The sequence below is a fragment of the Balaenoptera acutorostrata genome, chromosome 8, assembly GCF_949987535.1.
Source record: "Balaenoptera acutorostrata chromosome 8, mBalAcu1.1, whole genome shotgun sequence".
NCBI lineage: Eukaryota > Metazoa > Chordata > Mammalia > Artiodactyla > Balaenopteridae > Balaenoptera > Balaenoptera acutorostrata.
The window spans coordinates 21,745,476-21,770,015 of NC_080071.1; the positions used below are offsets into that span (position 1 = coordinate 21,745,476).

Consider the following 24,540-nt stretch of genomic DNA (forward strand, 5'->3'; position numbering starts at 1 on the left):
TAAATCCCATTTTATATGAAATATAATTGTTTGTTTCTAAAACATTTGCTCAACTTCTGCCTGTTATCTTTGCGTTGCCTTCCTTAAAGCAGATATGCAAAATTTAAGGATGCCAGTATCAATATCTATTCTACAGGTCTTTAGGGATGCTTTGAGTTTGAAACATTTATGCTTTTAATAGAACTCAGCATGAAAATGTAGTGTCTTAACCCACAAAATTTTTTATTTAAAAATTTTAAGTAAATGGTAGAAAACATTCCATTGGTGTGCATACAATTTATTTATAGTTTTGCTATATTAAGTGCTAAATGACAGAGATACAGACAGTGGCTTGAGCTTTATAGTATTCTTGTAGTTCCTTTGTACCACTTAGTATTTCAGTATTGTATTAGCTGCTTATGTCCTGTAAATGTGAATTAGAGGGAATAAGAAAAATCTTTCATTGGTATCACTTTTAAATTCTGAACAAAATAGAGACCATACACTACTCAAATACCTAAGAATTTAAGATTGCAAATTCCTAAGAAAATGTAGTTAAAAGTAAGTGGTAAAATGTAATGATAGTAGTAATAGTTGCCAAACATAAGAATTACATTGTCATTATTGGGTAGAACCAAGATGTTTGAAGAAAGCAGTTTATACATTCTGAATGTAAACAGGCATGCTAATGTTACTGTTAATATTAAAAATAAATACAGACTTGAATGATTCAGTTATCTGTTGACCACCAAATAGATACAAGGGCCTATTACAGATGTTCAGATATATAAAGAGAATTAAGATTTAGCACTGCATTACCGGGGTCTTTAAGGACTTGTTTGGAAATAAAATCAAACATGGAAAATTAAATCAGTTAAAACAGCCATTTTGGTAGAGCTGTCATTATTAGGTAGAACTTACTGAAATGAACTGAAGAAAATTAGTTATGTAGAAGTGGAAGGGGAGACTCTAGAGCAGCATTGTCCACTGAAATTTTCTATGATAATGGAAATGTTCTACAATTTGCATTGCCCATCGTGGTAGCTCCTAACTGCACGTGATTTGAGCATTTGAAATATGGCTAGTGCAATTGAGGAAATGAACTTTATTTAAATAGCCACATGTGGCTAGCGGCTAGTGTATTAGATACTGTAAAGATCTGTGATTGATAGTTACAGAGTTTTAAGGAACAGATGGCTGGTCTCAGTTCTTAAAGGAGTGGTAGAATTTGAGGAGGAAAAGCAGTAAGGAATTCCAGTCTAATGTTCACGATTAGCAGCACCATTATCAGTAATAAAATAGACATCTCAATCAATACACAAAATCTCAAAGCTTTTACAGAGCATAATTGCTTTCTAATAACACCTAGTATAAAATTTGGTTTTTAGTACCACAGTCACATTATTCACTTTGCAGTTATACATGTCTCATTAAGAAAACTGCCATTAATTGTGACGAGGGATGTTTCTGATTCATGGTGGCCAGTGGAAACGGCGCAAGCTAGGACTTCGTTGCCACTGGTCAACCTTGAGAGATGATAGTGTCTCTATCCATATGAAAAGTATTCCCATAAGATGATTGATGGGATATGCGTCAGGGAGAGAGATTACTGTCCTCGCACTTTCAAGTTTCTACATATAGTAAATACAATTTTATGTGAAGTACATTCTTTTCTAATACTGTGTTTTTAAGTTGCTAAAGAAATCATTGTTTCAGCTTTCTTCCATTTTCATTTTTTACCCCCCAAATGATTATTTCACCATTGTCTTAAAATGTACAATACACATACTGAAAACTTTGAACATGATCACTACAGTAGTAGTTAGTTTTTCTCTGCAGTTATTGCTTACACAGGTTTCATGTCATTGAATGATAAACTTCATCAAGGCTTGGGGAGCATGAGAGATGATGATATAGGAACAGATATGGTGGTAGGAGAAAAATCCTTGAAGGACACTATGACCCAAGAGTTACCCGCAGTGCCAGCCTCCTCCACACCTTCCTGGTATGGCTGTAATTTTTTTTGTTTCACAAAATTTATTAAGTCTTACTGAAATTCTGACCATTTATGATCAGTGCTAAATACTGTTTGTGGTCCAAAACAGTGTTCTGAAAGTACTGAAATTGTATAATTATGTGGCATATGGGGTGTTAAAAAATCTGTAAAATTTTCTACATGTAAATCATAAAGGAAGATGGAAATATTAGAGGAATTATCAGAGTAACCAGCATAAGTGATATCTAAATGTAGAGAATCTATTTTAAGGTCAGGTTTATTCTTCCATACCTTACTGATAAAGGAGCAAGACCATAGAAATTACTAAAGACCTAGTGATTGCTAAAATTATAGTGATAAGTAGAATTTTTCTTTTTTTTTAAATTCAACTATAAACTAAGGTGGTTCAACTCAGTGGGAGGGAAGATGGAGAAGGTAAAACAAGTAGACTGGGTTTGTTTTTTTTTTACCTGATTTACTATTAATACTTGGGCTTTAAGCTTTCCTTCATTCAAGTGAAAGGTGCATTTGAGGAGGTGGTTAAAACCATTAAATTATATCTAAGATTATTCCTTTTTAAAAAACTTTGTTCTTATAATCCTAAAGATTAATTTTTGTCACAGTCAGTGATTACATGAGAATAGTGGATGTTACTGGAATTAGGTAATACATCATAAAAACCATGATTTTCATTGTTAGGTTTTATATTAGAATCTTGCATAGGAATCACTGTCAAGGTATTTGATTTCTTAATCTGAGATTTCCAAAACCTTAGTCGAATTGAACATCATATTCATTTTCCTCTGCAACTACTAAAACACAGTCATCATTATAAGGTGATTGGGGTGCAGCTGAAAAAACTGTGGTGAAACCAGAATCCAAACTTCTTTTGTATAGGAACCAAACGACTGCTCCCAAAACTGTCAAAATTACTGTGCTAGCAATCACCGAAGCTGATATTAAAATGTGGTTATCTGTAAAGGAAAAGACAAAAGAATATATGGGAAATCAGGATACACAAGTTGATAGTATTGCTCTTTGGGGAGCACAAATATAGTTTCATCACATAAATATTTCACTATTTTGAAAATTTCTCACATTGGTTAGAAAAACAGTTACACACATTTATTCCTATCAAGATTATATTTCTTAGCTTGAATAATTGCCATACTTCAAAATTTGAAATAAACTTTGCAGGTCTCCAGTCTACTTTAAGATCCTAAAATGGAAATTATCCACACTGAAGGTTTCACCGTATATTTCTATTTGCATATATTATTTTATGTTATCCAAAGTATACATGTGCATAGCTTAAAATTCATAGTTCTACAGGGTATGTAATGAAAATACTGTGTTCCTCCTGCCCTACTACTACTCACCCTTAATTACCATTCCTCAAAGCAGCCACTCTTGTTACTTCTGTTATTTGCCTCCATGCATGCTTATACTGCTCTTTGATTTAAAATTTTTAATTGTAGTAAAATATGCATAACAAAATTTACCACCTTAACCATTTTTAAGTGTGCAGTTCAGTAGCATTAAGTACATTTACATTGTTGTGCTGTGTCATAACCATTCAACTATAGAACTTTCATCTTGCAAACCTGAAAACTATATTAAACATTAACTCCCCATTCCCCCCTCTCCCTGGCCCCTGGCAACCACCATTCTACCTTCTGTCTCTGAGGCTGACTACTCCAGGTACCTCAAATAATTAGAGTCATACAGTATTTGTCCTTTTGTGACTGGCTTATTTCACTTAGCCTAGTGTCCTCCAGGTTCATGCATGTTGTAGCATGTGTCAGAATTGCCTTTTTAAGGCTGAATAATGTTCATAGTATGTATATACCATGTTTTACTTACCCATTCATCTGTAGATGGACACTTGACTTGGTTCCACCTTCCTGGCTACTGAGAATAATACTGCTATAAACATGGTTGTTTAAATTCTGTTCAAGTCCCTGTTTTCACATCTTTTGGGTATATACTGGATCATATGGTAATTCTATGCTAAATTTTTGGGGAAGCTCCTGTACTGTTTCCACAGCGGATGCACCATTTTACATTCCCATCAGTAGTGCACAGAGGTTCCACGGTCTCCACATTCTTGTCGACACTTGTTATTTTCTGTTTTCTTTTTTTTTGGTTTGGTTTGGTTTGGTTTTGGCTGTACCGTGCAGCACGTGGGATCTTAGTTCCCCAACCAGGGATCAAACCCGTGCCCCCTGCAGTGGAAGCAGAGTTTTAACCACTGGACCACCAGGGAGTCCCTCTGTTTTCTTTCTTTTCTTTCCTTCCTCCTTCCCTTTCTCTCTCTCCCTTTCTTTCTCCCTTTCTTCCCTTTCTTTCTTTTTTCTTTTTGATAGCCAACTTAATGAGTGAGGTGGTGCTTTGCTTGATTTTTTTTTAAGATGTTATATATATTCATCTTATAGAAGAGTCAGGATTTACCTCTCCTATATATACATGAACCCAATGAACCCATAAACACTCCTTTTCTCCTCTTCTGTCAGTCATAGCAAGCTCCAAACTGAGAGAAAGTAATCATGATATTAAGGAAAAAATAAGGGCAAAAGACTTGAATAGGCATTTTATAAAAGAAGATATCCAAATGGCTAATAAATGTGTGAAGGTGCTCAACATCATTTTTCATCAGGGAAATTAAAATAAGATCACTCTACATACCCATCTGAATGGCTAAAATTAGACTGACAAGACCATCATCGGATGGATGTAGAGCAAATGGAACTTGTCAGCAGGAATGTTAACATGGTTCAACCACTTTGAAAAATTATTGGATTATTTCTAATAATGCTAAACATTATTAGCTACCCTATGGCTGTTTCACTCTCAAGGAAAATGAGAACAAAGGTCCAAAAAAAAAGTATGAGAATGTTCATAGCACGATCACATTCATGCCAGACTAATAATGATCAAATGTCCATAGACAGGAGAATGGACAAATTATGGTATGTTTATAAAGTAGTGTGCAGCAATAGAAAAAGTACAATATATATGGGCAGCACTGATGAATCAAAAAAATGTTCTGACTGAAAAAGTTACATTTATGTGAAGTTCAAGAACAAACAACTCTAACCTATGGTGATAGAAATCAATAGTGGTTACCTGTGGGGTGGATGCTGGTAGGGTGGGCATTTATTGGGAGGGGCATGCGTACACACCATTTTGTGGTGTGATGGAAATGTTATATCTCGATTTGAGTGGTAGTTACACAGGTATATACATAAGCAACCATCAAGGTGTACATTTAAGATTGTGCATTTTATCCTCAGTTAATTACACATCAAAAATATGGAGGTTAACAAATATGCTACACAGTTTGCAAAAATTTCATAACTGGCATTCATACATTGTTTTGGGGGATGCAAAATGGTACAATTTCTCTGAAACTATCAGTATTGATCAAAGTTATATATTCATGTTCAATACGGCAGTTATATTTCAGAGAATCTAAGATAAACATGCTTTTGTGCAAGGTGATTCATTCCTTGCAGCACTGTTATAATAGCAAATGTTTGGAAACAACCCAGTAGGGGTCCGGAGTTGGTAAATAATGGAATGTATCCATACAATGGATGAGTATACAGTTGTAAAAAAGAATGAAGATTTAGCTATAGGTAATGACATGGAGAGATATTTAGATTATTTAGTGAATAAAAAAGTCATATCTCTTGTTTACATTGGCAAAAGAAACATTAGACATTTAAAGAAGAAAGTGAAATAGTGCCCAATAAGGGTTCAGGTAGAATAGGATGGACGGAGGCACAGTGGGAGGAGACAGATTTGTCAGTGTTTGCCTTGTATAGTTTTGCTTTTGGAACCACGTAAATATATTACCTGTTCCTTTCCCAAAAATACATTTAGTAAGCCCTAAGATTCTTCATGAACTGTAATTACAACTACAAGAAAAAAATTTTTTAACAAAAGATGCAGTCATTCCCCACAGAAACAGATAATGGAGCAATGAGGAGATAGATTTGGTGTTTTTAAAAAATCTTCATTTCATACATAACTTGCAGATATATTTAAAATGTCAAGTCTTTCTGTATTCTTATAAAAGTTGTTCTACTTTACACTGTCATATAATTAAAGAGGTCTTCAGTACTACTTTAATATGCTAGAATCTTAATATATTCTTTCGTGTGGGAAAAATTTAACAGAAGACCATACTTACCTGATAAATATTTCTTTTCATATGGGACTAGAATACAAAAGAAAATCATAATTAATTTAAGTATGCCTTATTCTAAGAATGCTTCTAAACACTTTGAAAGTAGTTTAAAACGAACCCTTTAATAGTCTAGTATTATCCATATTTCTGTTGCTTGGTCATGTGTCTGTATTATCTGTTTTGAACTCAGTTTTTTTAAAAAAAGATGTAGAGAGCTAAAAACGCATTAGCTCAGTTGGTGGAAAAAGAATAAGGGAACTCAAGAAAAAGTGTGATGAAGTGAGGGAGATAAGAGGATTTGGGTTGGAAAGTCTGTAGAAACAGTAAAATATACAATTGTGACCCTACCTTGGTAGTACAGATTTGCTCACTATTTCTGATGTTTTGAAGTTATAGTTTAATTAAAAATTTGGCTTATATAATGGTGCCCTTAGGCATAGTATATGAAAAGAACCAACTTTTAAAAAATCCAACAAATACTGGAAGTCAAATGCTACTACCATAAAAGTGTGACTGATTAGTCAAAAACCCTGCTGAGGCAAGTTTAAAAAAAAAAATTGTATGTAGTTCAGATGTAAAGAAAGGAAATAATCAGAGGCAGATGTATAGTTTTGGTTTGCAGTTGGAGTAGAAGGGGGGAATATTAAGGATGCAATGCGGGAAATGGCTGTTTCTGTCTTGTTTCAAGCAACCCAAAATCGTGTTTTGAAATTTAAATGTCTTTAGTGAGAAAACAGTTCTTTCTAAAACATAAAAGAACAAACTGTCTAATGTTTAACAATAATATGAAAATATTTTGGGACAGGATAATTTTGTTCATTAGAAAGCATTGTGATGTGTAAGAAGAAAACTTATACTTTAATCCAGAGTAAATTATAAACTATGATGCAATTTTTCTTGGCCTAATCAAAGATGTCCTTGTACTGAATCAAATTCTTTGTACGCTAACATTAGAATTCCGGAATCAGCCATGATTATTCTTCACCACTTCCAATGTTTAATCAAATCACAAAGAGGCTATGATAATTCCTTTGAACAACATAAGAAATTTTTGACTTCTTAGAAGCTCTAAGAATAAGCAGATAGAATAAAAGTATTCCTGGTTTACATGATCTGGCCCTACCTCTGAAATGTAATAGGTAGGATTACATATTTGACTTCCAAGAGTCTTGGGAGCAAACCAACTCAGTATCTTCTGAAGTCTTACTTCCTCTACATATTGAGTCACACATCACAAAGAAAATTATTTTAAAACCAGCCCTATTTTCCCCACCTCTCTTAGAATGGAAAAAGGCCTTCAATTATACTTACTAGCTGCTTTACAAAGGGTTCCTTCCACAGAAGAAACTTCACAATTTCCTTTTTTCCAATCACCTGTCTTGGTGTGCAAAAAGGCACAGGTGTCAACTAGATCCTCGCCATCTTCTTGGTCTGACCACTTAACAAATGTCATATTTGACTTGTCAAACCACTTGAAACTGGCATCTGTCAGTTAAGGAAAATTTTTAACATTATGACAGTATAAAATGTGTTAAAAGAAAGTCAAAGAAAAGGGTCTAGCTTTATTTTTTTAAAACTTTTTGGCCACGCCTCATGGCTTGTGGGATCTTAGTTCCCTAACCAGGGATCGAACCCCAGGCCCTCAGCAGTGAAAGCATGGAGTCCTAACCACTGGACCACCAGGGATTTCCTGGGTCTAGTTTTAAAGGTGGGAAGTTACTAAGATATGTCTGGTCTAAACTTTTGATTGTAGGATTTAAATTAGAAGGAGGACTATATCCTGTACACAGGCAAAAGATACTGGTTCAAGAAGGTTCTGAAGAAGATCCCATTTGTGATTTAAAAATATATATAATTTTCCTGAAGAAATAGTCAAGAAAATAGTTAAAATGTTAATGGTAACCTTAGTAATTTCATTTCATTTTGAAAATGATTATGTACTTTCTGTTTTCAACAGTGACAATAAATACATTTACATAGTATTACTTGACACTTGTCTATCTTTATCCTATTGTTGACACTAGTACCAATTTTTATTACCCCACCATATTACAGAAATACTGAGTCTAGAACCATATTTTAATCCAGAACATGTGACACACATTGAGCTGCTCAGGGGAAAGCTGTGGTACATGGGTGCATACTGAAAATACAATACCTGGAAACCACAGGAAATACCGAACTACAGAATTGAAGAATCTAAAAGAAAGTTATCAGTTTTACTAACAGTAAGAAAAAAATGTAAGAAACAATTTAAGTATAAATATCACTTACCATCTGTGTCAAAAAACATGCCTAATAGGATATCATCTGGGCCTTTCCATTGCTTTTTCAAAGTATCCAGTATAAAAGCATTTTCTTCTTCATTATGTATGCTTATCATGTCTGCTCCTGAAATTATTTTAGGGAGAAGAAGTCAGCATGTTCCCAAAATCAATGAAAATCACATGAAGTATATACAAATTATACATTATTATAATACATTATACTTTTACATCCTTTTAAAAAATTTAGCTTGAAAATGTCATGCACATTTCTGAAGGGACAATATACTCATGAGAAAAGTAAAATGATAATGTGATAAACTGAACAGAATCATACTTTTTATTTCATTCACTTAGGGTTAGTAATCTCGTAAACAACATGGAAAGAAAACATCATGGGAAGGCTGGAGCAGTAGAACACACTTCCTGCATCTCAACTTTTCACTACCCCTTCCTCTAGCAATCACGGCCCCTCCTACCCTCAGTTCACAATTATAGGGAGGAGTAGCTCTGACCACACTGAGGAGAGCTGAAAACTACCAGGGCAACTTGCCAGAACAGTCCCAAGACCTAGTGAAGTTCAAGTAACAAGCGGTCTCTGACCTGCCTCACTTAACGGGCCACCATGCGCCTGCTGCCTGAAGCCTATGCCTTCCCATATTTTCCTCTGTGGTCACCCTTGGGGAAGTCCTGGTTAGGGAAAGTGATAAAGGAGGTCCTTGGTCCTGTTCTCATTGGACAGCTGATATTTCCTGGTACTGTCTCACCTGGTTTGAGTAAAGAGCAGCAGACACACAGATTTTATGTCTCACATTTTTTATCCTTTCAATCTATAAGCTACATAGCACCCTATAAAATATTAGCAGTAACTTCACTTTTCCCAGATATATTTAATCTTGTTTCTTAACCCAACAAAGATTCTCTTGCAAATTAAAAAAATCATTCCACTGTCTTAACTGGATAATCTTAGGAGAAGACGCTAATGGAGTTAGTTTCTCTCATGATATTGCATGTTTTTGCAAGTGAAGAATGAATGATGACATCAGAGCTTATAGCAACCAGAAATCTGGTGGGGAAGGTACATCTAACCCCTGGGAAAAATACATCCTTTCAGCTGTACTCAGCTAAGTGAGGAATAAACATCAAAATGTTCCTAAGAAACATGACTTTCCAGTCTCAGTAATTTTAGAAGTTAAAATTTTCATAATTTTCCAAGGAGAAGTCATTGATCCTAAACACTTTTAAAGTTATCTTGGAAGCTTTGGGTACTACAACTAATTCAGGTACTACATGGAGAGATGAGGAAGTCTTTCCTATCATTAAATTACATTCTTCCAAAATCATCCTGACTTAACAAAAACTTCCGAAAACTTGAGAATACTGCCTTGGATCAACGGCTCTCCAACTTTAGTGTGCACCAGAATCACATGGAGGGCTTGTTAAAATAGTGTTGGCTTCTACACCCAGAGCTTCTGATTTAGCTGGAGTAATGTGGGGCCTGAGAATTTACATTCCTAACTAGTTCCCAGGTGACACTGATGCTGCTTGCTGATCCAGGGAACACACTGAGAAATTACAGGAAACTTAAATAATAGGCTGCTGTATTTATGACATCACTCTAAAACCAGTAACTTTCTGGTAATTAACAGATATATGGAGACGAGAAAGAGCCATTAGGTCATGACGTGGTAAGAAAAATTTGTATTAGGCGATTAGTTTCACATCTTTTAAAAGAGGCTTAAAAAATAAATTTAACTACAGGGGAAAAGAAAACTACAGGGCCTAAAATCTCCCCCCAAACCAACCATACTGTTGCAGAAGAAAATCAAACTGGGCAGACTAAAGCTCTGTTATGAATAAAAAATAACAGGCAAACACCTTAATAGAAGAAAAAAAATTGGTCTCAGACTGTTAAAAAGGCAGTAGACACAGAAAACAAACCAGTGCTTACCAGTGGGGAGAGGGATGGGGGAAGGGGGCAACATAGGGGTGGGGATTAAGAGGTACTATTGTGCATAAAATAAGCTACAAGGATATACTGTACAACACTGGAATATAGCCAATATTTTATAGAAACCAAAAATGGAGTAAAACCTTAAAAAATTGTGAATCACTATATTGTTCAATTTGTAACAGTATTGTACATCGATTATACTTCAATTAAAATAAAAAAGACAGTTCACCCTCACGAAAGGAAATGTAACACAAGAAGTGTGAAAAATGCAACTTCACTGGTAAAAGAATGAAAATAAGAGTTTCAGACGTGCCGATTAAACAGTGCTGGCTTAGGGTGTAGAAAAATAGGAACTCATAAGTGGTTGGAGTAAAAATTAGTAAAACCTTTTTGGAGATAATTTGGCAAGATGTCTGCAAGGCAATCATTGGCTCTGCTCACATAGGCACAATCACTGATGTTCATCACATTTACAACACTGGAAGATTGTAAATAATTTAATAACCAATATTAGAGGATTAAATCAATTATGGCATATCTATATAGAGGAATAGTGTACAGTTATTAGGAAATATGCATTCTATATTTACTGCCATGGAAAAATATTTTTAAAGGAAAATAGATTACGGAAATATATATGTACATATATATATGGATACATATATACATGTATATATACATATATATCAAATATTTATTAAAATATATCTGTCTGGGGGGTTGGAAGTCTAGAAGGATACTTACCAAAATGTTAATAGTCATTACATTTCCTTAGGATGGTACAATTTAGGGTAATTTTATTTTTAAAATATTTGCATAAGTGCTCTTCTATATAGTGACTGTGCACTAACCGTGTAATTAAGAACTTCTAAAAGAAAAGAAAAAATAAGACTGACCTTTAAAATACTTAATACTTTAATTCAAAGTTAGAATTCAGCAAGGTTCTCTCTCTCAGTCATAGCTCCATTTTTAAAAATTCTGTGATGGTTTTCTTACCAGTTCTAGCTGCTATCACCTCCTGTTAAATGTCATACAGACTTTTAATCTGTTTTACCCTCGTACTTACTTGTACTTAGCTGTGAAATGTAACCAAAATGCCATTTTAGAAAAATCCTCAAGGGAAATATTTAACTAGGTTATAGTTTAGGCTTAGGTGTTCAGAGATGAGATTTTCATTCCTTTCTCTGACCTTGTGTCAGCCAATGGAACTTGAATGATTTTTAACATTGCAATTTAAGTAAATACTGTTTAAACGTAATATGTTAGGAAAAAAGACACACTTTAATTTTCTTTAACAAATGATAGCATAAATCCCTGAAGAACACATGTGCTGAAGCAAATTTTTTTTTTACAATGCATTACCAGTGATGCTACCTGCTGAGATGTAATTTGGGTCTTTAATTCTTTTTATGGCTAGTGACATAGCTCATACACAGATCACAAAAAGGAAAGATTGAAAATATTTATTTGTTCTATTATAATGAAAATATCTAAATCAAAGGTAAATGTTGCAAAATAAGAAAAATTTTAGCCTCTCACAATTATTTTCCTAGATGAACAATAACTGTACCCAAAGTAAGTACAAGTAACATCAAGTAAATTAACACAAAGCACTGGGAATATTTCTAAATATAGCTCTCAGCAGTCCAAAAGGTAACAAGTCACCTATTTTCTATACCCCTAATTATAGGTTTAAGATAGGATTTTGTATACCTGTGAAGATTTTATAAATCCAAATGTAAATGTCCTAGTATTCCTTATGCTTTTCCTTCTTCATATATAGCAAACACTGAATTCATGTCCACCTACTGTTCTAAACCAAAACACTACCCTAGCCAAAAAAAGTAATGGTAATATTAACTAATTTTAGCTAATTTTCTGATTCATCAATGAAATGGATATTTCCAGAGTGGCAGCAAATGTAGAGGATGATCAAATAAATGATGAGATTATCAGAAATGTATGAGAAATTAAAAAAAAATCAAATCAGTAAGACAAACTGAATTTATAAATATTTAACTGGGAAAAAAGACATTTTTCTTTAGACAGAAGATAAACTTTATAAGCAAATTTATATACAACGATTTAAAATTCCTAAGTGACTACTCTACTTGAATAAGTAGAGTTAATGGACTTCAAATAATCAAAAATCAGGCCTCAAAGTTGCTGGGTGTTTTCAATTTCATTTTGCTTCATTTTCTAAAAAAAAATTAGCAAATACAATTAACTACACTTCAGTTGTAGAGGAAGTCAGTCAACAAATATTAACTATGCCTCTGTAGAGTATGCAGTTGCTTAACTGCTGAAGATAAGTATTAAAGCTGGACGACGAAATCTGACCTTGTGGTTCATACAAGCTAATAGGAGTACAGGAACATGTCTTTTCTTGACTCTGAGCCTCCAATATAATTTGTTTATTGAAATCTGTGTTTATGTCTAAGTATACCTGACATAAATGGTTTTTAAAAAAGAGATAGAAAATAGTTGTGGGGGAAACACCATTTAAAAAAATCTTGTGGACTTCCCTGGTGGCGCAGTGGTTAAGAATCCGCCTGCCAATGCAGGGGACACGGGTTCAAGCCCTGGCCCGGGAAGATCCCACATGCCGCGGACCAACTAAGCCCATGCGCCACAACTACTGAGCCCGTGCGCCACAACTACTGAAGCCCGTGCACCTGGAGCCCGTGCTCCGCAACAAGAGAAGCCACCGCAAAGGGAAGCCCGCGCACTGCAACGAAGAGTGGCTCCTGCTCGCCGCAACTAGAGAAAGCTCACGCGCAGCAAGAGACCCAACACAGCCATACATACATACATACATACATACATATATAAATAAAAATCTTGGAAGACCAGCAAAATTCCTATTACTCCATTTCCTTGGAGTGAAACCATATTAGCATGTTGGAAATGTCTTGTTTTCAAAGAGCCAATGTTCAACACCATTTAGCAAGTAAGGAAAGTATGTATTGAGTATTACATGGCGCTTCATAGGATTTAAAATGGCTATGCCTACATTTATTCCTAAGGAAAACAATATGTACTGAGTAGTACGTGGCACTTCTTAGGATTTAAAACTCCTGTGCTTACATTTATTCCTTCTGTAATAAGTGAGTATGATTTTAGTTAAAGCAATTTGATATTCTTCCAAAATGTTAATTGGTGGGTTGTCAGAAATTGTGTTTTTTAGATAAAGGGCATTTTTATTTTTATTTTTTATTTATGTATTTTTTGGCCGTGCCCTGCGGCATGCGGGATCTTAGTTCCCCAATCAGGGATGGAACCCATGCCCCCCGGCACTGGGAGCGCAGAGTCTTAACCACTGGACATCCAGGGAAGTCCCAGTAAAGCACATTTTTAAATGCTGGTGTTATGAATATGCTTAAGAGAAAATTGAATGAAATAAGAGATTTTTAGATCTCACACAATAATAAAAAGTACCTTTAAATAATCAAGGACTCTCATCTCACCATCATAGATATCTCAGTTGAAAAACATGCTAACTCACACCATCGTTTTAGTTTGAGCTGACAAGTATCACAATAAGAGGCTTAACAACAAGGATGCACTTTGGGCCAAACAGCCAAATATATAAAGAGCACCCAAGCACACCTTTTTTAAAATGACATTTTTATTTAAAAGATTTCAAAATGTGAAGTTATATTTCCCAGAGAATACTGAGCATATCATGTAGCAAATACACAGCCTTTTTTTCATTTTTATTTAATGGTATGCTTCTTTACCACAGTCTCACGTCACAGTCCCATGTAATCTAACTTCTGCCCCCACTGCAGGCCTGAAACAGTAGTTTCAGGGCAGAATAAGAGTGATTAAGAACGCTGGTCCTGGGCTTCCCTGGTGGCGCAGTGGTTGAGAATCTGCCTGCTAATGCAGGGGACACGGGTTCGAGCCCTGGTCTGGGAAGATCCCACATGCCACGGAGCAGCTGGGCCCGTGAGCCACAATTGCTGAGCCTGCGCGTCTGGAGCCTGTGCCCCGCGACGGGAGGGGCCGCGATAGAGAAAGGCCCGCGCACCGCGATGAAGAGCGGTCCCCGCACCGCGATGAAGAGTGGCCCCCGCTTGCCGCAACTGGAGAAAGCCCTCGCATGAACCGAAGACCCAACACAGCCAAAAATAAATAAATAAATAAATAAATAAATAAATAAATAAATAAATAAGAAAATCCTTTAAAAAAAAAAAAAAAAGAACGCTGGTCCTAAAATCAGACAGTCCCTGGTTTGAATCCTGGCTCTGCCAATTATTTCCTGTGTGACCTTTAACAAATAACTGAACTAGTTTTATTCTCTTGATAAAAGGAGGCTAATAATAAACTACCTGATAGGTTTGCTGTAATAATTAAAGCCAGTTAAAGTATCTTATGTGCTTAAGAACAGTGCCTGACACAGAGTTCTTACATTAAATACACCCTGCTCTTGCTAAGGTTCTGTCACTCTGCTTTGGGCAGTGTGGTCCAACAACTGTCTTCCAGCTCAAGGGTATAGCCCAATTCCACTGCTTGTGTCTTGTGTATTATAGAATAAAAGCTGTCCATTTATTACAAGGACCAAGGTAAAAGTGAGATACAACAAAACTATTTTTTAAAGAAATTAGTGAACACTCTTTACTGAGCTGTGAAAAAACAAAATAGAATAAGCTCCTTACCATGGTCAGTACACTGATTTCTGGCATCCTCTATGCTTTCTACTTTGATGGCTTCTTGAAGAAAAATGTAACAACTGTCTTGGAACTGAACCCAGGTGGATGAAGGGCAGTCTATATGGAAAAAGAGATACGCTATTAAATAACTTTAATTTCATGAATTCCTAAAGATAAAGATATTAGATATTAAATTTTCACAGAAAAAAAAGAATGGCAATTTCCCTTGTTAATTTAGCCATAAGGCTCTTGGTCTTTGTTAAAATAAGAAATTGACAAAAAAAAAAAAAAGAAATTGACTAGTGTGATAGGAATTTATTTTTCACCATTGTACATGTGGAAAAAGGAAAATGCGCCACTGATTCCCTTCTGATTTGACAGAGCAAAGTTACAAGTCTTTAGGTGTTTAATAGTTCAGACATGTAAATTATAGCAAATTATATATGCTAATAACCAAGGCAATAAACTATCAAGGAAGACAACCAATCAGAATTACAAGTTTTCTTTCAAGGTTATTTTTGCAGTATATAGTAACAATTCAATTTCAAAAGTCTTAAGAGTCTTACAAGATCTTTTGTTCAAAATATACTTTCAAGAACAGAGAAGAAAAGAAGTTGCTAGGTTATGAATATTCAGACAAGTTTTCCTATTGCACAAGAAAACAAGATTGATGTTTTTATGAATATTTTAATTTAACACTTCATCAAAGCAGATTCTTTGAACTAGTTTTATGAAGCAGAACCATACTTCTTCTTCTATTGCTGTAGAGGGTCATCTCCTTCATCTCTATCTTCTGGTGTTATTCATTATAAAGATGTGTATTTTTCAGCCTTGGCTCTGGAACTTCATTAGTTAGCATTAGAAGCAAAAGTAGGCCTGTTAAGACCTTGATTTCACTGGCCAGAATGGAGAAAGGATGTGAAGATTTTACTGAATTCCAGTGAATAAAGGAACATTAAGGCATTAACCTTCCATATTCTCTTAGGTCTGTATAGGGAAAATCACTTTTTACCTGGTTTTATTTTTGCGGGATCTCAGTTCCTCGACCAGGGATTGAACCCAGACCACAGCAGTGTAATCACCAAATCCTAACCACTAGACCTAGCGCCAGGGAACTCCCTGAATTACAATTTTAATATAAACAAGTAGAAGAATGGCTTACTACAAAGATCAGAATTGAACAATCAGCTATGTTAGTCTAAATTCAACAACCTCCATTTCACTAAGCTCAGAATATGGCAGAGCCCATTCCTTGTCTCCAGTACTTGACCTCAGCTTCTTATACAGCACAGACTACAGGCCATCAAGCTACACTATCTCCCAGGCTTCTGGTGGCTTCTGGATAATGAAGTGTAAGCAGAAGTGAAATGTGCAAAAATATGCCTTTAAAAGCAAAGAGTGTGCTCCCTGGACCACATTTCCTCTTTCCCACTGGCTAAAATGTAGCTAGCTATCTTCAATCAATCAATCAATCAATCAAGCGTGTAAACAATGGAAACAGCCTAGGAATAACAGCAACAAGATAGAAGGATCCTAAGTGAAGCCAACATATCACGCTCAGGTTGTAAAGAGAGAGAAAATAAACTTCGATCTTGTTAAGCCATTGTTAATTCAGGTCATTGTTATAGCAGCTGAATCAATAACCTAATTAATACAATGGGCTACTTAAAATTATCTCAATTTGTGTCATGAGTTTTTCTCTGGCCTCATACTGCTACATTTAGTCATTAAACCATCCAAGATGTACTAGCTGAGGGTAGGCATCCCAAGATACAATTTATTTTGTATATAGTTTCCATTTTTTTTTTCCCTTCCTGCTGTTTATAAATTCTTGTCTTACACGTGTGACTACCTTGGTTTGAACTCCGGCAGGAATCTAGAACTTTCCCCTTATGGTGGCTTAAAGTTGGATAGGGATGTTTTAACAACAAGCACTTTGCTTTGGGAAAATGCTCACAGTAAACCATTAATTTTTTAAAATCTCACTATAAAAATATATCTGCAGTATGATTCCAATGTTTAAAAAGCAAGGAAGTCTAAAATATCATGTATCACTTACACGTGGAATCTAAAAAAAGGGTACAAATGAACTTATCTACACAGCAAATAGAGTTACAGATGTAGAAAATAAACTTACGGTTACCAGGGGGTAATGGGGGGGAGGGATAAATTGGAAGATTGGGATTGATATATATACACTACTATATATAAAACAGATAACTAATAAGGACCTACTGTATAACACAGGGGACTCTACTCAATACTCTGTAATGGCCTATACGGGAAAAGAATCGAAAAAAGAGTGGATATATGTATATGTATAACTGATTCACTTTGCTGTACACCTGAAACTAACATAACTAACAAACTAACAACATTGTAAATCAACTATACTCCAATAAAAATTAAAAAAATAATAAAGTAAAATTAAATTTTAAAAAAGCAAGGAAATCTAGAAAAGTTCAGGAATTGGAAAGGCATTTTATAGGAAGAAGGCTCAGGAAGGGCCTGAAAACAAGGTGCTTGGTTGAAAGTCTGTATGTGGAGCAGACCCTTAGATCCTCTTCCTGAGAAGCAGTACTCAGCCATCTCGGTTTCTCCGTACACCTCTGCTGCCTTCTCTGAAAGTCTGGCCCTTACTCAGAAGAAAAGACTTTTATTCCTCCGTTTCCACTTCCAGACCATCAAACATTACTCACTGCTCATCCTTTGAGATTCAGGCCATCTATCTACACCACTTTCTCTAAGACACCACCACTGTAATGTATTTTAACTTCCGCTTGTAATTTCATCACATAGTTCTTTCTCTTCGAAACCACCATCCAATGGCCATGTAAAGTAGCAGAAGGAACACAGCTTTGAAGTCAGACAGACCTGTATTTGTATCTTGGTGGTGAGACCTTGGACAACTTATTTCCTGTGTTTCCTCAGGCAAAAAGGGATAACAACCTCATTGGATTGTTGTTGTGAACATTAAGAAGCAACAAAACTGCACAGCACGGTGCCTAGTACAAGGAAGGTGCTCAAAATATTGTGGCTTTTATTAACTCTACCATCCTCGGCACCCTTCTCTAGAGACAGTGACCTCTCTGAAAATAGGGGCTGGGCCTTATTTTTGAATCCCCAACAACTCAGATAGCTCCTTGGACTATAACAGGGACCAAAATATTTTGCTAAATGAATGAATGAATCCTATCTCCTCTTCATCCTTAAATGGCTTAATTTATCATCCCTTCAGCATCCTCAAACACTCCCTTTGCAGTGTATTCATCTTTTCCTTCTAGAAGCATGCTGTTTCTTATACCCTGGAATAGAACTGGATTGACCTTGCTGCCAATTCTAACACCGTTACTGGTACAGTTGGCCCTTGGTATCTGCGGATGTGGAACCCTCGGATACAGAGGACAGACTGTACTACACCACTTTATATAAGGTACTTGAGCATCCTCGGATTTTGATATCCACAGAGGGTCCTGGTACCAGTCCCCTGCAGATACCGAGAGACTATGCTTTTTAAAAATTAAACTTTTTACTGAAATACAATATACAATGTGCAAATCATACATACCCATCTTAGTGAATCTGCATAGAATGAACATACCCATGTAATCATCGGTGGGATGAAGAAACAGACCATTAACCAAACCCGTTTGGTCCACTCACTTCCAAAGGTAATCACGCCTAACTTCTAACACCACAGATTAGTTCTGTCTGTTTTTGAACTCTATAGTAATGAACACATACAGTATGTACTCTTTTGTGTCTGGCTTCTTTTGATAAACATTACTTTTATGAGATTTATTTATGTTGTAGCATGTAGCTGTAGGTTCTTTCCCATTGCTATATAGTATTGTATGAATTTATTCATTCTGTTGATGAATGTTTGGGTAGTTTCTAGTTCGTGGCCATGACAATATATAATGCTATAAATATCCTCTGCACATGATTTGGTGCACATATGCATGCTTTCTTGCGGGTATATTTCTAGAAGTAGATGGCTGGGCCATAGAGTGTACATGTGTCCAGCTTTGGCAGATACTGCCAAACACTCTTCCAAAGTGGTTATAATCCTTTTAAACAAGTAGGTTTAAAAAAAAAAAACCCAGTTTGATAATCTTTGTCTTTTGAGTATTTTCATTAATATTTAATGTAGTTATTGATGTATTTGAGTTTATATCTACCATCTTACTATTCATTTTCTATTTGTCCTACCTGTTTTATGTTCTTTTTTTTCCCTTTGTTGTCTTCTTTTTGGATTATTAAACAATTTTATATTCCATTTTTCTTTTAGCTTATTAATTACACATTCTTTAATTTTATTTCTATAGTGGGTACCCTGAAAATTACAGCATGCAACCTTGATTTATTAGTACCTAAAATAAATTAGTACTTTTACCATTTCCTAGACAACACTAGGATCTTACAGTAATTTAACTTCTCTTCCTTTGTGTTATTGTTGTATTACTATTTTGCATAGTCAATGTTCATTTAGTTTTAAACACATATGTACCTTCTCTGTTGCTTTTCATTCCTTCTTACATTTCTGTATTACTAATTGTAATAATTTTCTGTTTGCCTGAATGAACCCCTTTAATGGTAGGTCTACTACAAATTCCCTCAATTCTTGATTTTCTGTAAATGTCTTTATACTGCCTTCCTGTTTGAAGGATATTTTTGCAAATACAAAATTCTAGAATGGCAGCTTATCTTTCATTGAAGATGTATATAATTTTACTGTTTTGGCTTCCATCATTCCTATTGCGAAATCAGGTATTAGTCTGATTGTTACTCTTTGATGGCTGCTTTCAAGATTTTCTTTGTTTTTGGTTTTTAGTAGTTTGACAGTGGTATGCCTAGTATTTTTTTTTAATCCTGGTAATAATGTAATGCAATTATTGAATCTGTGGGTTTATTTTCACTGTTCACTTTTGGAAAGTTCTTGGCCATCATCACTTCAAATACTGCTTCTCCTCCATTTTCTTTCTCCTCCCTTTCTGGGACTCAAAATACATATATGTTAGATTTCTCACCATGTCCAATATGTTCACTTCACTCTTTTCTATTTTTAATACTTTTGGCTCTCCATATCATAATCTTGTTCTTTCTGGTTTACTAATCTACTCTTCAGTTTTAACAAATCTGCTATTAAACCCATCTACTGAGTTCATAATGTCAGCTATTTTTCAGTTATAGAATTTCAGCTTGTTTGTATTTTTATGGATTCTGAGTCTCTGGTGAAATTCTCAATCTTATAAACATTCTTGAACTTATTACGATTATTTTATTTTTTATTTCTTTAATTTTTATTTTATTATTTATTTGATTGCACAGGCGGGCTCCTTAGTTGTGGCACATGGGCTCCTTAGTTGTGGCTCATGGGCTCCTTAGTTGCAGCTCGCTGGCTCCTTAGTTGCAGCATGCGAACTCTTAGTTGCAGCATGCGTGTGGGATCTAGTTCCCTGACCAGGGATCGAATCCCGGCCTCCTGCATTGGGAGCGTGTAGTTTTAACCACTGCGCCACCGGGGCAGTCCCTATTACGATTATTTTAAAGTCCATTTTTGAAAACTCTAATTTCTGGGTCACCTGTTGGTCTGTTTTTATTTTCCCCTCTTTGGCCTGTTTCTTATTATGCCTGGTAGTTTTTGGGTTTTTTTTTTTATATCAAATACCAGATACTGTGCAGGAAAAATTGCACAGTATCTGGTATTTAATATTTAAAATTAAAAAAATTGCAGAGGCTCTAGAGGATGTCATTCTCCCCTAGAAAGGATTCTGGTAGGCATCTGGAGTATTGAAGGTTATCTTAATACAATCAAGGGTGGAGGCCACCTGAGGGGGATGTTACAGCCTTTGTGAGGCCCAATATCCATGGATTCCAACTGAAAGCCTGGATATTAGCTAAAGTCCCTCCTCTTTGGCAAGTAAAAACTCAAATTTTTGTCTCCTTAACACCATGAGAATGCCAAAAACTATGCTCTGCTTTTAGCTGCTTAAAATTTGGGCAACTCTCCTAAAGGGAAAAGTAGTGCACAGAATATTGGGCTCGCATCAACAAGCTGCCTTAGCAGCTCTCTGATGCCTGCAAAAACCATTATTATGGAATTTTATTTAGATTTTCTAGTTGTTCTTAGTGGGAGCGTTAGTATCCCACTCCACTATAGCCAGAAGCAGAATTCCCTCTTTCACACTTTTAAGCAAGTTATCGATAAGTGCTACCATCATCCATCCAACAATCGTTTGCTGAGCAACTCCCACGTGTCAGATACAACGGTCAGTGCTAAGGGGTAAGGATAAAAGGATTTAAGGGGAATGGGTCCTACACTTGAAGTGCTCAGTCTGACAGGAGAGTCAGACACATATAAATAACAAAGGTGTGAGAGGTTAAATGCTATAAGACTATAGATGAAAAAGTAATAACTTGTAGAGTAAGGAAGCATTTCAAAAAGGAGACAATATTTGAGCTGCAGTTCGCAGGACAAATGAGTTTACCATGTGGAAAAGGAAAAAGAAAAAGAAATCCCAGGCAGAGGGAACACCATAAAAAGCACAGTGACAGGCACCTAGTAAGGAGTCAAATATTTGTTGAATGGGTGAACTAAGCAGGTCTCTCCCTCCCCACACTCCTCCCACCAGATGTTTTATGTATTAAGACGTGATAGAGAAAAAAACAGCAATCATTTCCAGAATGAAACTCAAATTGAAAGTCACAAGGGCACACACTCTGAATTGCAAACTTGGACTTGTTTTTCTTCTCCTATTTTCTTCTGGTTCCCTTTGTTGCTTTTTCTTTAGCCTTGGAATTAAAAAAAATGGAAATGGAAACAGACTCCATTACCACGTTTAAGGACACCTGAAACACCTTTATAAAGTGAAACACGAAGTCTTGAACCATGGGTTAAGAAATGCTCTCTTGTATCATTTCTAGTCAAAACTATACATAGGATTTTGTACTGACAATAAATAACTCAAGAATATAAAAAAATAATTTTTGAAATACTGTTTAAATGGAATAAAGCATGTCTATTAAGTATACAAAAATATAATCAACACCAAGTGAAGTGAAATTTATAAATTATTTCTTTGTACACTTGTAGCTCTTAGGCTTTATAATTACAATGAACTCTGATCTCCAAACCATCTATAAAGTATATTCTTTTTTTTCAGTAGCAGCTCATGTGTCAATTCTCCATGAAGTGTCCAACCCTCACCTTCCCATAACCTCTGATCCCTCTGAACTTCTACAGGACTTTGCACTATACAACATGTGAGAGGCCTTTTCTGGTTATAAAGACTAAAGACTTGTTCAGGTTACCCCAAATAATAGAGATGCTTTGCAAGGATACATGGGGTAATAAGAAATCTGAGGATACTATCCCAGCAAATAGGCCTCCTAGGGTTCTTATATACCAGGTACCCACTAGGTACCCCTACCTAGCTTAGAGCAGTCAGCCTTTGATATAGGAAATTATCCTTATTTTGATTAGTTATGGCTCGGATGGGGAGCATAATACGGAACAAACCATGGCCCTACGCATAAGAACCGTAGGAAGCCATTCTTGGAAAAGGGGCTGTGTTATCCTTTGATGACCAACACACATTCATGCACACTGATAAATCCTGCTCTTCTGTATGGTAGTTATCTGATACTTATCCTGTTTTCCCAATTGGACTGTTAACTGCATGACAACAGAGATCATATCTTAAACCTAACTTGTACCCCCAATAATAACTATGATAGAGTTTTGTACATAACACAGATAAGCCTGCAGAGAAATGGGACAGTGAAGGGTTCTAATTAAGCACATTAAGCTATGGAGAAAAGTCTGGCTCTGACTACATGACCTCGGGTTATGTTACTTAACTGTGCTCCAATTTCCCTATTTGTAAAATGGGGACGATAACAGTACCTATCTCAGGGAGTTGTGAGAAAATTGTTTTAGGTGCTAGGGATTCCACGGTGAACAAAAAGGAACAAAAATCCTGCCATCCTGGAGCTTATATTCTAGTTGAGAAAGATACATAAAGGCAAGATAAATAGGTAAAATAATATGTTAGATGGTATTTTATTTAGATAGTACATTAGCAATCTATTGCTATGTAACAAATTAGCAACTTAAAACAATAAAAACCTTTATTATCTCACACAATTTCTCTGCATCAGGAATTCAGAAGCAGCTGCTTAGCTGGGTGATTTTGGCTTGGCATCTCTCATAAAGTTTCAGTCAGGGCTGCATCTATCTGAAAAGTGAACTGGGGTTGGAGGATCAGCCACCAAGTGAGTAGGAGCTGGCGGTGGGTAGGAGGCCTCAGTTCCTCACCATGTGGACTTCTCCACAGGGCTGCTCAAGGGTCTTTATGACATGGCAGGTGGCTTCCCTAAGAACAAGTGATTCAAATGAGAACAAGGTAGAAGTGCAACATCTTTTACAATCCAGCCTTGGGAGCCACTCTCCATTATTTCAACAGTGTCCTGTTGGTTATACAGGATACAGGTCAGCCCTATTCAGTGAAGAGTATGAATACCAGGAGGCAAGAATCTTTGGGGCCATCTTGGAGGCTAGCAACCACAGATAAGAGATGCCAGGTCCTGACTGTAGGGTGGGGGCCGGGGTTGAAGTTGTAGAAAGGTGTCCAAGGAAGACGTCATTCTAAACGTGACATATACAAAAAGAGTTCTGAAGGAGCTGAAGGAAAAGAGCCAAGTGCTTATCTAGGTCACACAGGCCTCTGAGATGGGAGTGAGTGTGACGATAATGATAACTGACGAAGACCCTTGTTGAATAATTCAATAGGCAATATGTGATAGGACAAGAAAAAGCCCCAAAACCCAAAAATAAAAACAAAAAGCTATAGGCAGAAAAGCAGAAAACAAACTGTTAACTTCATATCCTTACAACTTTCAACTGTCTTTTCCTTAGGCTCATTTCAGCATTAGCAATTAACCCCAGTTAATGTAGCGCTGAACCCTTCTTCTCATGCTACCAGTCAGAGTGTGTGCCCCAGAAACAAGCTTTAAGCACTACTCAAGACATATATTTTTACTTTGGAAGAAGAGTGTTCCAACAGAGGCTGATACCTCTTGTGAGGGAACTTACTGAGGTTCACGCACTTCGTGAGCAGAAAGGCTAAACTAAGTCTTTTTCAATGCTAAGTATCTTGGCTATAATCCTGTTACAGTGAAAAACCTGTCTCCCCAAAATACTGCCATAAGTTTTCAATTACGGGTTCTGTAATGTTTTCTAGAAAATATATTTCAAGAAATATCCTTGGAGGGCTTCCCTGGTGGCGCAGTGGTTGAGAATCTGTCCTGCCAATGCAGGGGACGCGGGTTCGAGCCCTGGTCTGGGAAGATCCCACATGCCGCGGAGCAACTAGGCCCGTGAGCCACAGCTACTGAGCCTGCGCGTCTGGAGCCTGTGCTCCGCAACGGGAGAGGCCGCGATAGTGAGAGGCCCGCGCACCGCGATGAAGAGTGGCCCCCGCTCACCGCAACTGAAG

At 36.2% G+C, this 24,540-nt stretch overlaps 1 protein-coding gene across 3 annotated transcripts in view; it reads right to left on the minus strand.

Moving 5' to 3' along the window:
* Window positions 1-198: 198 nt before the first annotated feature.
* The window catches only part of LOC103007881 (CD302 antigen), a 134,051-nt gene continuing 109,709 nt past the window's right edge, over window positions 199-24,540 (minus strand). For 2 of the 3 annotated variants that reach the window (XM_007183155.2, XM_007183154.2), the window contains 5 exons: window positions 15,047-15,157; window positions 8,442-8,558; window positions 7,479-7,652; window positions 6,171-6,197; window positions 199-2,949 (listed from right to left, as the gene is read on the minus strand). In XM_007183155.2, the coding sequence (XP_007183217.2) occupies window positions 2,747-2,949; window positions 6,171-6,197; window positions 7,479-7,652; window positions 8,442-8,558; window positions 15,047-15,157 (632 nt within the window). In that variant the 3' untranslated portion in view covers window positions 199-2,746. The remainder of the gene's footprint in view (window positions 2,950-6,170; window positions 6,198-7,478; window positions 7,653-8,441; window positions 8,559-15,046; window positions 15,158-24,540) is intronic. The other variant, XM_057550752.1, reaches the window with a different exon arrangement.